This window comes from Typopeltis vanoorti, chromosome 7 (genome assembly GCF_054136105.1).
Source record: "Typopeltis vanoorti isolate ZY-2024b chromosome 7, IOZ_Tvanoo_1.0, whole genome shotgun sequence".
Taxonomy (NCBI): domain Eukaryota; kingdom Metazoa; phylum Arthropoda; class Arachnida; order Uropygi; family Thelyphonidae; genus Typopeltis; species Typopeltis vanoorti.
Genome location: NC_143555.1, coordinates 3,776,908 through 3,792,028, shown reverse-complemented (window position 1 = coordinate 3,792,028; position 15,121 = coordinate 3,776,908). Strand labels below are relative to the sequence as shown.

The following is a 15,121-nucleotide window of genomic DNA, read 5'->3' as shown; positions in this document are numbered from 1 at the left end:
GAATGCAGAGAACTGACCAGGGCTTCTGACCTAATGTCGAATCCTCACCTTCTCGTGGTGCACCCTGTTAGGTATCTACCTGGATACAGAACGAACAAGGATGGGCTGGCAATTTGGGATTTAGTCGACAAAATTGTATTCTTATTGGCTTAAACCAAAATATAGAATGATGGTACAACATGACAGAATTTTGTGCCGGCTGGGGCATTGCCCGGTTAAACAAGGCCCTCGTTGTTTTCACCAGGGAACCAGGGCAAACAGCGAAAAGTCAGCTACTAGAACACACCCCAATTCAACATCACCAGAGTTCAAGATTGGTACTATTAACATAAGAAGCCTAAATGGCAAAGAAATGGAGCTAGCTGAGGAATTGGATAAGTACCAGATCAATATAATAGGAGTGACTGAAACAAAAACGACAAAAACTGGTGAGATCTTTCTGATCAATAAATACAAAATGTTATATTCAGGCAATGACAATCAAAGAAAAGGAGTAGTCATAGTATTCAACATTAAATACGAGGCTAATCTTGAATGGCAGGCAATTTCAAGCAGAGTGATGGCAAATATCAGAATGGGTAACTGCACAATGAGACTTATTTGTGCCTATGGTCTCACAGAAGGTTCTACTAAGGTAGAAGTGGAGGAATTTTTTGAGGCGTTAGAGAAAGCAGCTGACACAATGAAAAAAATTGTCCTTGTTTGGGATGTAAATAGCAGAGTAGGAAATGATTGTCACACATACAAAAATATTTCGGGAAAATTCGGAGAAAAGAGCAGAGCTAATAATAATGGCAAATACCTGTTGGATTTCTGCTCAGGACATGGACTGGTTATTACTAACACTAGTAATGGGAGAGGAAAGATTAGTAAAACAAGTGTTCTCTGCTGGGTCGACAGGAAAAAGACCCAGAGGAAGACCAAGATATAGGTGGACTGATACAGTAAAAAGTGTCTTAGAAGATAGAGATCTGATAATGTTGGGGTCTTGACAGGTAACAGACTGATTTGGAGGAAAATTGTAGATAGGAAGTTAGTAATGATGTAATTGCTCATGTAGTACTATCATATCCTGTACACCCCTTGAGGGTATATATCAGAAATTTGATGATGATGAAGTCAGGTTTTTAACCTCAATTCTGGAAAACCAACCACAGAATGTACCATTTCAAACATTACCAAGTAAATCATGAATCAATCGTTAGTTATCTTTCATGATAGGAAGAAAGATAACTAATGCCATCTTATAATAATAATATAAAAATAAATAAATAAATGGCTAGAAAAGAAGAGTTATTTCCTTAGAGGAATGAAAAAGGCATTAGTGATTTTTTGTGTGTGTGCCTCATGTTCCATTTTTCATCTTATGTTATTATTATTAGACAATACCTCCATGGAGTTAGACACTATTTCCATAACTCATTGTCTATGCTACTTAATCCACCAACCACACTATGACATCTGCTGCCCATTGATATGCTTTACGTAATCATCAGCCTTGTAGCACCTCTACATATAGCCAACAGGAATTCGATGAAGTCCTATTGGGTGGCAACTACCCAAGTAATCACTTCATAGTCATTCCTGCCAACCAGAGAGAGATATGACACCTGATTTATCATGACATCCTCTGATGAGATTATGAAATCAAGACCTTGATCATCACATGTCTCTGTTAAATACTTCCTGAGGTAGTCATCCCTCAAAAACACAATAAATTAATTTTCTTCACTTCCAGATGCTATCTCATCATCTGAATCTACATTATCATAATTGAAATCAGCCACCTAGGAATGTATTAGTAGAGCTAATCTCAGGTGGTATGGTCACTTAAACAGAATGGGAGAGGAAAGATTAGCAAAACAAATGTTCTTTGCCAGGTTAGCAGGAAAAAGACCAAAATGTATGTGGACTGATAGAGTAAAAAAGGCATTAGAAGACAGACTAATTTGGAGGAAGATTAATGTGTAGGAGGTTAATAATGCTATAACTTTTTCATGTGGTACTATCATAATGCACTGTGCACCTCTTGAGGGTACATGACAGGAATTTGATGATGATAAAGACAAAGTACTATTAATGCCTTTTAATCTCCAAAGGTGAAGTTCCTTTAGCCCTAACTTACTTTTTGAAAACAGGTGGAAACCTGTCTCCATCCTTCAATTATCTCTACAGTGAGTCTATCAAACAGTGAGGCTATTGTCTGAGGCCTCAGACAGTGAGGCTATCAAAAAAACAGCGAGCATGACTAGCAAGAGAAAATTTCAATAAAACTTAATTTTACTGAGGGTGGGGAGGGGCTGAAAAGTTCTGATAAACATCTAGAACAAAAATTATATTAAATCAACTGATATAACCACTGTTAAAACACTTTAACCCCCATGTTTCATCAAATTGTAATAATTTGTTCTTTTTCTTTTAGGATATATAAGAAAATATGTCAGGGGTTTTGAAGACATTCAAAAATACAGAGGTGTTTTCAAGTTTTTTCAAGTTGTTTTCCACCACCATCAAGTTTTTCATGCTACAAGAAAGGTCTACAACTGAGATTCACCAACCTTTGTGTGAGATTTTAGGGGACTGTTCCCTAGCATAAGCAACAGTTGCCAGATGCCCCAGGTCAGGAAGCCCTTCCACAGCAATCACACCTAAAAACATTGATGATAGATGAATGCTAGCCAAAAACATTGTAAAGACTCTGGGGATATCCAGGGAATGAGTTGGAATCATTATCCACCAACATCTGGACATGCAAAAGCTCTCAGCAAAGTGGGTCCCCAAATGTTTGAATATGGACCAAAAGAGAGAACATGTGCTGTTATCTCAAGGGATTTTGGGTCATTTTGAAAAATCAGGTGAAACTTTTTTGGCTCATATTGTGACTGTTGATGAAACATGGCTTCATCAACATGGCCCAGAGACCAAACAACATTCATAAGAGTGGAGATAAAAAGGTTTTCTCCACAGCCAAAGAACTTCCGAACTCAAAAGCCAGCAGGGAAGGTTCTTGCCATTGGATTTTGGGATATGGATGGTGTAATCCTTGCCAAGTACCTGAGAAAAGGTGAAACTGAGCGCAGGTATGTTGCTTTTGCAAGACAATGCACCTGCTCACGAAACCCAACAAGCAATACACAACTTGGGCTTTCAATATCAACACTATTTGCCAGACCTGGCCACACCTGACTATTTCCTATTCACAAATTTAAAGAAACACAATTTACCACAGATGATGAAATCATATCTACAGCACTAGTTTGACTAAATAAACATATGTAAAACCACAGTAAAAGGTTTTTTAATATGTAAATATTTTGACCTAAGTGTCTTAGGACATCGTCAGTACAGTTGAGAACAATACTAGGAATAACATACAGATAGGGCTCATGAATACAATGGAATCCAAATGCATGCAGCAGCGCTTTCTAGCGTTAAAAAAAAAAAAAATACATTAGATTATTTAGATTAAATAAAAATTAAAATTGAATTATTTTACACAATTTTGTATGACAATTTTCCATACTTCAGGAATGGCAAGAACATCACTGCGGTTTAGACTGGGTCTGTGAAGGAGGGCTTCAGCACTTTCTTTTTATAAACGTTCATGTTTGTATGAAGATCTGTGTAGAAGTTTGGTCTTTTCCCAGTGGATCCTATGCTTTGGGTTTTCAACTCCGTGTTGGGAGATGCCGGATTTCTGTGGCTTGATGAAACGGATGTGATCTTGATGTTCAGAGATGCGTTTAAGAACAGATCTGCCTGTCTGCCCAAAGTACGACAGTTTACAGGAGCATGGTACCTCGTACACACCAGGTAGTAACAGCAATGGGAGTTTGTCTTCAGGCGAAGGTAACAAGTTGTAGATCTGATTGATGGGTTTGTAGGTCGCAGCAAGATTGTATTTTTTCATAATTTTTGAAAGTCGCTCTGAGATGCCTTTGACATAAGGTATGGGAATTCTATGGGCTTGTTCTTGTCTAGATTGATGTGTAGAGAAGTGGCTGATGATTTTTTGAGTAGTTTTAGGATTGTATCCATTTAGAATGGCTGTGTTTTTGATTATTTCCAATTCTTGTTTCAGAGATTCCTCAGAGGAGCAAAATCTGTGTGCTCTGGTTACCAGTGATTTGATGATGCCAAATTTTTGAGAAGGATGATGAGCAGAAGAGTTGTGGATGTAGCAACCTAAAAAGGTCGGCTTTCGATAGACAGAAGTGGAGATGGAACTATCTTCTTTTCTTTGGATGTGTAAATCCAGGAAAGAGATACCCTTTGGAGTACGTAAATTTGATGTGGCGGTGAAGAAGGTTTATTTTATCTAGAAACAGATGTAGCTCTTGTTTGGAATGACCCCAGACTGCAAAGACGTCATTTGCATAACGTAGCCAGATTTTTGATTTGGGTTGAAATGCGAAAATGTTTTCCTCAAAATTTTCTATAAACAAGTCTGCCAGGTTAGGTGATAAGGGGTATCCCATAGCTGTTCCCTCCTCTTGCTTGTAGATTTTTTCTTTCTAAGTGACGTAACCGGAAGTAATTGTAAATTTGAATAGTTCAACAATATCAGACGGAAATTTTTCAGGTCCACTGTTTCCTTATAGGAGATATTAGTGAAGAGGGAGACAATGTCGAAGCTAATTAACATGTCAGTTTCCAACAGTTGAGTGTCTTTTATTTTAGCATGAAACTCTGTGGAATTTTTAATTGATGAGGCCGAGTGGCCAATGTGGGGACGGAGATGGTTAGATAAGAATTTTGCTATTTTGCTATTTGTAAGTTGGTTCCGACTTACAAGTTAGCAAAATTCTTATCTAACCTTCTCCGTCTCCACATTGGCCCCTCAGCCTCATCAATTAAAAATTCCACAGAGTTTCATGCTAAAATAAAAGACACTCAACTGTGGGAAACTGACATGTTAATGAAAAATCCAAAACCGAATGAGAAAAAAAAAAAGCTCACCTTTTAATACGGGAACTCCATCACGATCAGTTATCATAATTGCAAAAAGATCATCAATTCTGAAAATGTAGAATAAATCAGCAAATTAGGTGAATGATATGGTCTAATGTGACGGATTAGATGCAAACAAGCTCGGACTGAGAATATAAAGCAATTTATTTTAACCAACATGAATTATTCTAATTTTTTCTTGCATGTAAATAATTATACTGCACAAATAAATAATCCAGAAAGTTTATATATATTACCTATTTAAAGATTATTTCTCTCAAGATTTTGCACTCCAGGATAATGCAATAATCAACTCTGTGATATAAATAAAGCAGAACAGTACATGACAAAGATATACAACCTCCTTATTTCAAAGCTCTATGTATTTTTATTTTTTATATTGTTTCTTATATTTAATGTTCACGACAAGAAAGGCTTGAGGAAAGCATGGAAAAGTCGCATCTAATAAGTGGTATCGGTGAAACTTGATACAGATCCATAAATGAGCTGTTATGTTTGTATACAAATGCTAGAAGTGTTAGAAACAAAGGAAATGAAATGACTGCCTTGACCAGGTTTGTTTACACATGAATTATTGGAATAAGTGAGAGATTGTTAGATGAGGATGACTTCTTGGCAGGAATAGAGATGGAAGGGGTATAATGTTTTCCATGAAGACAGAAAGGGTAAAAAGGGAGGTAGAGTGCTATTGATGATAGAAAATGAGTTATGTCCATACAAGGTAGAGATGTAAAGGGAAAAAGTAGCAGAGGTTTTAAGGCAGTACAGTGTGTCTGACTAAATGATATATTTTGTCAGATGTTGCTATAGAGCTGGAAATGTGGATGATAGTGACCTTAAATTGTATAAGAAAATTAGCCAAGCAAATAGGAAAAGAGTGGTCATTATGTGTGATTTTAATTATAGTAATATAGACTCAGATGATGAAATAGCAACTGCAAGTAAATAAAATGAATTTTTCACGTTTTTGAGGGACAACTACCTCAGGCAGTATGCAGCAGAGGGCACTCGAGGATTGAGGGTGTTGGACGCGATCCAAGAGGTATGTCATTATAAATGAAATGTCAAACTCCCTGCAAATGGTGAGAGCGACCATGAAGTGGGTGGTACAGCTATATGAGGAACTGTAAAAATATTTATGTAGCTCCAAAAAGTCTAAATATTTTTACATAAATTTTACCAAGGTCAAGCCCAGGAAGAATTGTAACTTGTACATGGATGGATGTTTAAATGTAAATAATCCCAATGGGATTATTTGCATTTATATGCTCTCTGCCAAATAAGGGAATATTCTAGAAGGTGTAGTATTAAGGCAATACCTTACCACTAGTAAACAGTATATTTTTAGCTCTTTGTAAAGACGTCAAATTTTGTGTGTGTCCTACGTGGAAACGCTCAAGGTCAGTGCTAGGTGGATAGACAAAAGATTCAAACGAATAGGATTTAGGGAGTGTTGGAGAAAAACAAAGGAAGGGTCAGCCTAAGAAAAGGATCAAGATATTTCACCGAAATGTTCGGGGGTCACATATCTCCGTGCAAGGATTCGCAAGTGACTGAATAAAAGGCATTGGCGAAAAGATCACATGATTCGGTTCCAGAAATTTTCGTCAGGTCGTCTAGAAGTCGTCGGCAGTTATCCTACAGATGTACGTCATTGGAATTGCGACTTCAGAAGAAATCACGCCAGAGATCTAAAAGAAAGATGACGAGGAGCCGATCCACCAGGCAAAGCTGATATTTGATGATGAACTAACGAGTCTTCGCCGGGAGCTGTTAACCAGAAGGAAGAAATTACTCCATTAGTCCAATGCGCATGCAAGCATTCCACAAGCCGATAATCTTCGTCCGAAGTGCGGCGAGTACAGCATCCCAGCAGCAAAAAAAAAATATATCGCCGGCGTAAAGAGGGAGAGAGAGAAACCTGACACGGAACAGAAGTCCAGGTCGAAGCCAAGTGCACAGTGGGTAAGTGAGTGACCCGTTTGTTCAATTTTCTTGAGCTTTTAAGAGAACTTATTAGTGGACTGTAAAATAGAGGCTGATCTAAATAGGCATATTTAACAGTTGAAGATTATAATAAGGAAAAAACATCTCAATTCAAATCTGCATAAATAAATTAGTTAAGCTCCTGCATTTTACTCACACAAATCATATCACATATTTAACTAATTTTCTTAATATAACATATAAAGTAATTAATTGTCAGGAATTTGTAGTTGAAATAAGTCATAGTGTAACTGTTTGCTGAATTGGTGAAACTTGCCTATAGAATATTCCCAGCATAGAAAGGAAAGAGCAATTGTGTGTAAAAGATACTGTACATATGTTCGGTGAATAAGAGTTAACAATTAAGTATTAAGTACCATTGCTCAGTATAAATGATTTATGTTATATTAAGAAAATTAGTTAAATATGTGATATGATTTGTGTGAGTAAAATGCAGGAGCTTAACTAATTTATTTATGCAGATTTGAATTGAGATGTTTTTTCCTTATTATTGCAAATGCAGTGTAAATTTGTCTTATGTGAATTAAAAGTTTGTTATTTAAATATTAAATAAGTGTCACCTGATTCTTAATTATTTGATGCACTGTTCCGAAAAAGTATTAGAGCCTATTAGCAGGAACCCAGGAGAAAGAATAGTAAAGGATAGATAATAGACCACGACCACAGAGATATTAATTAATCGGGGATAATTTGAGGATAAATAGAAAACTACTGGACGCATGTTACACTTCTTAATAGAAAATGAAGATCAGTAGCGCAGCTTTTAAACAAATAAATTTTCTGGTGTTCGAAGAATAAGAAGGCAAGTGCGGAAGGCAGTTTAACGTAAGGAGATATATATATGAGATTAAAGAGTGATAAGGAAAGAGAATTAATGTATGAGAAAAAAAGAGATATATAATTAAGTATAAGTTATACATAAAAGGAATAGATAATAAAGACTTTCCCCCCCTTTATTACAATGGCGCAGTTCCGATAGGATTAAAACCTGCCATATCGTTTACAGAACTACAAATTGGTGATTATGAGAAGTATAGGCAACAGCTTGCAACTGTAGCATGGAATGAGGAGTTGGGTAGAGAGGAGATCAATGCTGCTTGGGTGCTATTCAAGAACTATACAGCAGAAGCAATGTCTAAATGTATTTCCAAAAAGTCAGAAGGTTAAATCAAGTACACATTCCAATGCAGTGGTTTCCATATAGGCATGCGAAAGCCAATACTGATCCTCTTCAATTCATTGCATATGGTTCAGTGAGATATGGGGATCTGGAACAGCCTTCATTAAATGCTTCAGTCAACTGCTGCACATAGGACGTTCTGTTTGTCCATACAAGCCTTCTCAGACAACAGCAATCCCATTCCTGACAGAATGTCTTAGGACCACAGTTATGCCTCTCAGACATGGCTGTGGGTTATTTTTCTATTATTAAACACCCAAGATATCTCACCTTTTGAGAAACCAGTCAGCTTTGCTGTTTTCAAGCTCCAGTCAGATCGGCACCCACAATAAGCCCTTTATCAAACATGAAAAGATCCTTTGCTTTTCCCCATTGTGATCAACACTACTTACAATTATTGAACAGTAGAATTCTTAAATAGTTGCCTAGAACATGCGGTGACACACGATTGAAGTATTTTCTACATTCACTGTGTAAGTGATGTTCATGTACATCTGCATAGTTTCTAAATTCAGTAGCTGATACGTGTAGGTGTGAAATGGATAGATGAATGAATGAAATGAAATGAAGAGATTTAAGCATGCAATACAAGGTTTCTAAATTCAGTAGCTAATATGTGTAGGTGATAAATGAATGAATGAAGAGATTTAAGCATGCAATACAGAGAAAAAAGCTCTATAGAGGCAACATGACTGGTAATAATCAATTCCATGAGGAGTACAAAGGGCAGGCAAGGAGGCTGACTTGGTTGGTAAGAATAGTAAAAGTGCAGTATGAGCAGCAATTAGCTAATGAAAGCAAAAAAATAAAAACCTACAGAGTTCTTTTGATATGTAGACAGCAAAAATAAATAAAAATAAAATAATAATAATGATTATAGTAGAATGACTTTGATTGAAGAAAATGACATAAGGCTAACTGTTGTGGAATATAGTTGAGATATTAAATGAGCAGTTCATGAAGGTCTCTCATTCTTGTGAATGTGGCATCATGGAGAGTTTGAGAGCAGTGGACGATGAGGAAGAGAGAATAAGTGAGCAAGACATATATGGGAACTGAGCTAACTTGGTGTTAAAAAGGTTGTGGGGGGCTTGATGATATATCACCATGTATTTTGAAGGAATGTGCCATGGAGTTGAGATATGCCTTAGCATATTTGTTTAATATGAGTCTTACAATGGGTCAACTTCCAAAAGACTGGAAGGCAGGCAAAATTGTACTGTTTCATAAAGGATTTGACAAAATTCAAGCATCAAATTATAGGCCATTCTGTGTGCATCAGATGTTGTGGTTAGTGTTGGAGAGGCTAGTAATTCAGATATTATGCTCCAATTTTTAAAGTAAGCAATACGTTTGTTTATATTCTATCATTCAAAATATGTATATGCACATGTATCAAATGTGAAATTTCATTTCCAATTTTACAATAGAATTGAACTTTATTTCACCTTTGATAGTTTAACCCCCCCCCTTTGCTGCATCACTATCACACACCCAAAAACTATTATGAAACACATAGGTGCAGTTTTTATTTAATTCGTTATTTTTCTCTAGTAATTATTCACATAACTTTAATTTTTCGATACAGAAATTAGGTGGTGGATAGCACGGATTTGCTTAAGGAAGGTCATGTTTTAGTAATCTATTTACTTAATTACAATAAGGTGACAGCTGCATTGGACAAGAGAGAGAGAGAGAGAGAGACATATACAGTAGTATACTTAGATTTTGCAAAGGCATTTGACAGATTACCACATAAGTTGAAAATCAAACTAAAGCAGATGGGCTTGGATATCAGATTAGTGCATTGGCTTCTAGATTGGCTGTCTGATAAATATTAGCAAGTTGTATGGAGGGAATAACATCATGGAAGAGGAAATTCACTAGCAGTGCACCCTCAGGGTTATGCTTTCAAGATATTACTGTTTAACCTGTATGTTAATGATATTCTGGAAGATTTGAAAGGAGATATTCAGTTCTTTGCAGATGATGCAAAGCTAAGAAGAACTTTAAAGAGTAGAACAGATGTTGTGGCCTTACAAGAGGGCCTGAACAAACAGTGAATGGAGATACCAGTTCAATGTAGCAAAATATAAGGTTTTAAAATTTGGAAAACAAAGATGCAATGTACAGTTTACGCTTAGTGGAGATATTACTATTATGGTCTACTCCATGAAGTCCTTAGACTCATTGAGAGAGGTCCCAAACATGCCAAGTACTATACAAGATTTGTGCAGTATCAATCATACCTGCTTGGAACTCATTCGCAGTCATGGCACCCATAACAGACTCTGGTAATATATTCCACTCATTCACCACTTTCTAAGCAAAAAATATAGTTCTAACACTCTTGCTCACTTTCCAAGGATGGTACCTAGTTCTCCCACAACCAGATCTGTTCTGAAAAATTTCCTCTAAATTAATCCTTTAAAAACCCTTCAGTAATTTGAATGTCTCAATCATATTGCCCCTTTTCTGCCTGTCACTCAATTTCTGCAACCCACAAATCTTCAACCTGTTCTCCTCAGGATTATTCCATGGACCTGCTACCATCTTGGTCACTCGCCTCTGGATCCTCTCCACCTCTTCCTCATCGCTAAGAAACCTAAGTAACTGTATCTGTGTGCAGAAGTCAAGATGTGGGTCTTATCAAGACTCGATAAAGAGAAACAATAACCTGCTTGTCTCTGCTCATCAAGGTATTCTTCAGCAACCAAGTAATCCAAATGAGCAGTTTTAGCCACTTTTGCTATGTGGCCTCTAAGCTTTAACTCACTATCCACTAACACTCTCAAATCTCTGGATTCATCAATTTCCTGGATTACAGTTACAATAATGCAGTATACAGCTGGTAATCTTTTCACTAGAAAATACATAACCTTACAGTTTGCTACATCAAAACTGACATTCATTCTCCTTTGCCCAGACTGCCAGTCTATCCAAATCATCCTGCAAATGCTGATCAGTTGGTAATTTGCTACATCAGTTTTGGAGTCTCCTTCGTGAAATGGAACTATTTCTCCCCCCATCTTTTTTTTTTTTTTGACAAACCCAGAGCTGAGGCTTAGATTAAACAATGTGGTCAAAGGCACTGACAATTCCCTAGCACCATCAAGTAAAACCAGAGCTGGCATACCATCTAATCCCCTAGCTGTATTCACATTCAGATATATTAGAGGTGGAAAAAATGAGAGATCTTGGGATGATGGTGGATAAGGATCTAAAATTTAGAGGACTCTGTGTTGTCCTCACAAAATTGTCAGGACAACAAATTTTGGCAATACAGAGTACACTGACTTCCTACAGACTACAGTGTACAGATTTGATCACTTGGATTTCAAAAGGATGAAGAGATAATGGAAAGGGTTCAGAGACGTTAAGGTTGTTTTTGGTCTCTGCAATGTTGGATATGAAGAAGGGTTGAAAAGATGCTTATCTTTCTCCTGTCCACTAGACTGTTTTGGCAAGGGATTGTTACAGGATTAACGTTGAAGAGGTTTTTCATAAAATGGTGGGAGAACGAGAGGTCATCCCGGAAGCTCTATAAGGAGAGTGTGAGAAGTTTTTTTTTTCATGGAGGGTGGTCAATGATTGGAATGCATTGCCTGAGAGCATGATATCTGCAGAGAATTTGAACATATTTAAGGCATGGTATGATTGTGTGCATGACAAACAGACCTCCTGCAGTGAGTCTTTGACTTAATATGGGGTCTTAGGATAATAATAATAATGCCTTGTTCCATTCATTTTCATCAGAGTAGTTAATATGCATATGCCACTCAGCTAAAACAATTTACAGTATTTTTTGGACGATAAGACGCACCCCAAATTTATGAGACGATTTTTAGAAAAAATATTTTATTATATAAAGATATTTACAAATTCTTACTTAATTTTTATTTATTGTTACAATCATTTGTATTAGCAATATTCAGTTCATCTTCACTCTCGGTACTATCACTCATCTCGTTAATATCAGAGTTCGTTCTATTTTCTTTCGTCTGAACTATTGTTGTCACTCCCTTCAAAAACTGCGTCATCTTTGGTACCATCCATAGCACATTACTTCTTCAGCATTTCTTAAATGACTTTATAATCTTCTCTTCTTTCACAGCTTCCCATGAATTTTTCACCCAGGTACATACTTCTGAAATTGTTGGCAGTTTCATACATCCTGTTGCTGTAACATCATGATTTGGCTTTGCCATCCATTTGTTCACTCTTCCCACATAAAATTTTTGAATGGTTTATTAATGGATCCATCTAAGGGTTGTAATTGACTTGTAAGGCCTCCAGGAATGACAGCTAATTCTGCATTCATTTCTTTTAGAAGCTTCTTGGTCGATTCTGTCTTATGCGCTCTGAATTGATCCCACACTAACATTTCAGGCTTTTTAAATAACGCACCTATATGTTTTGCCCATATCTTTTGTATCCATAATTTCATTGCTGTTTCATCCATCCAGCCTTTATCTTGAACATGGATAATAATGCCATGAGGAATTTCATTTCTCGGTAACTTTTTTCTCTTGAAGATTAACATAAGGGATAGTTTTGTTCTGTCCATGCAACAAGCTAAAACTATAGTGTAGCGAGTTTTTTCGTGACCTGTTGTTTTGATCACTATCGATTTGGTGCCTTTTGAATCTACTGTTCGATTTGAAGGAACATCAAAAGTTAGAGCCACTTCATACATGTTCACAATTTGATTAAGCTCAAAGTTAAATTTCCTTCTCGCTGATATGACAAATCTATGGAATTCTATAATCTTAGCTTCATAGTCAGCCGGCATTTTTTGGGCTAGAGTGGTTTTTGTATGCATGCATAACCCATGTCTTTTCATAAATCTAAAGCACCAAGGCGGTGATCCGGTAAAATCTAAAATTCCATTAGCAGTTGCCCATCGTTTCGCTTGAAAATTATCATTTTCGTAGAAAGATATTCCCATGTTTCAATGAATGGAATGTTTTCTTGTGTTTACATAGTAGTTTTAATTGTTCCTCTTGTTTTCTCCACTCACGAACCAATTTTTCTGTTGGTGGTGGACCAAAATGTCTTTCTGCTGCTCTGTTTCCATATTGTTTTGCATAATTTATCACATTTAATTTATAACTCACGTTATATGAAAGTCTTTTTTGTTTTACACTCATTTTTTCTAATTTTAAGATAAAAATTTTAATGACTTATAAAAAATAATTCAAATGAACCGTATAAAAGCACATATGTTTACACACTGATGAGTACTGATGCTCTAAATCAGTGATTCACCCACATGCAGTGAGATAACTTAGGTACCTACCTTCAGTGTCGTACTTACTAATTTTATTAACATATTGCGCCAGTAAATGAACTTCACTAACAGCTTCGGTACAGCGTAAAGATTTATTTTAATGTTACCTTCGTACCATAAGACACACCCCAATTTTAAGTTGATTTTTCTATGTAAAAAAGTTCGTCTTATGATCCGAAAAATACAGTAGTTTACAGAATATTTAAGTTTATTATCTGAAAATCATTAAAAAAAAACAGTTATAATAGTCGCATTATTATTGTTTTTATTTCTATATCAATTATCCTCAGGAATTAATCAGGGACTGCCATGCCACATAACAATAATAATGTTATGTGGCATGGCAGATAATAATGTTTTATACTTTTCACTGTTATAGAGATTTCTTTTTATAATGACACTGAGAGCAGTATGTATGTATGTATCTAATTACGTTGTTTCTTGAAGACAATACAGGAATCAATACAATCAGATGCAAAAATAGCTATCATGGGATTAAACTTATGTGCAGCCAAATTTTCAATTAGAAGTTTATTTGCAATATTTTCTTTCAATAACCATTGCACATTCACTTCAAATTCAATTGTGGTTCTGAAATCAGTTTGTTGTTCTAATATTCTTATGAAACAAACTGGAATACTTTGAGGACAAAATGAGTATTGAACTGCTAAATATTACAGTTCAAAATGAATAAGTTTCTATTCAATTACTTGTGCTGAATAAGTAACTTGTAATATCATTTAGGGCTTGAAAGAATTCCTTTTAATATTTTTTTTTTTTTCAAATGTAGATACAGAATATCTAATGGGACTAGAATATTTCCTATTGTTTAAAAAGTGGAGATACCTTTATATGTATTCTAGTCAGGAAAAACTCTTATGGATTTTTCAAACAAATTCTTTAGTGTTTCAGTTCATTCTTCTGTTCTCTTGTTACTAATATTCTGAATGGCAGTTGTCAATCACCCACAGATCTCTTCACCACATGTACAACTGCCAAATATATGCAAGAATGGCTGCCATAATGTTATTAACAAAACAAAAAACATTATTATTAGATAACACTTGCATAAAGTCCTAAGACTCATTTGTAGGAGACTTTTCTATAAATCCACCATCTCCACTACATCTATTAGAGCAGATGTCTGTTAATTGCATGTGTTCCCTATTTCGCCAGTTTTGAGGAAAAAATTTTTGAAGTTTTCAGGAGGGGAAAATCCTGCTATTTCCATATGAGACTGGTTAACTCACCTATACTTGTAAAAGATAAAGAATCCTTAGTTCAAGATGATAATCGAACCAAGATTTTTTTCAATCAAAGGCGTATGTTCTGCCATTCTTTCAACTTCACCACAGAGGTGCCAACAAACAACAGAAGTAGCCAGTAGAATAAATAAAAGTCATTGAAATTATTACAAATATCAAGTCTCTGGTAATTACAATTTAAAGCATCTTAATTTTCTAAAACATTTATGAAGACTCAAATTGCACATGGAAGGTGTCAATTTAGGTGAAAGAGGAATTTCAGTGCCTGGTGTGAGATCATTGCCCTGCTTATTGGAAGACTAAAGTGGCCAAAAAAGTTCCATGTTTGATCTCTAGAGCAGGGTTTCTGGACCATATAAAAATAAATAAATAAATTACAAAAAATATATTTAAAAAATTTTTTTTATT

The 15,121-nt window shown here is 35.8% G+C and overlaps 1 protein-coding gene across 1 annotated transcript in view; it reads right to left on the bottom strand.

The window, feature by feature from the left end:
* Lamtor3 (Late endosomal/lysosomal adaptor, MAPK and MTOR activator 3) overlaps window positions 1-15,121 on the bottom strand; it is an 82,632-nt gene that overhangs the window by 50,500 nt on the left and 17,011 nt on the right. Inside the window, exon 3 of the mRNA XM_090395628.1 lies at window positions 4,960-5,018. Coding sequence (XP_090251754.1) covers window positions 4,960-5,018 — 59 coding nt within the window. The remainder of the gene's footprint in view (window positions 1-4,959; window positions 5,019-15,121) is intronic.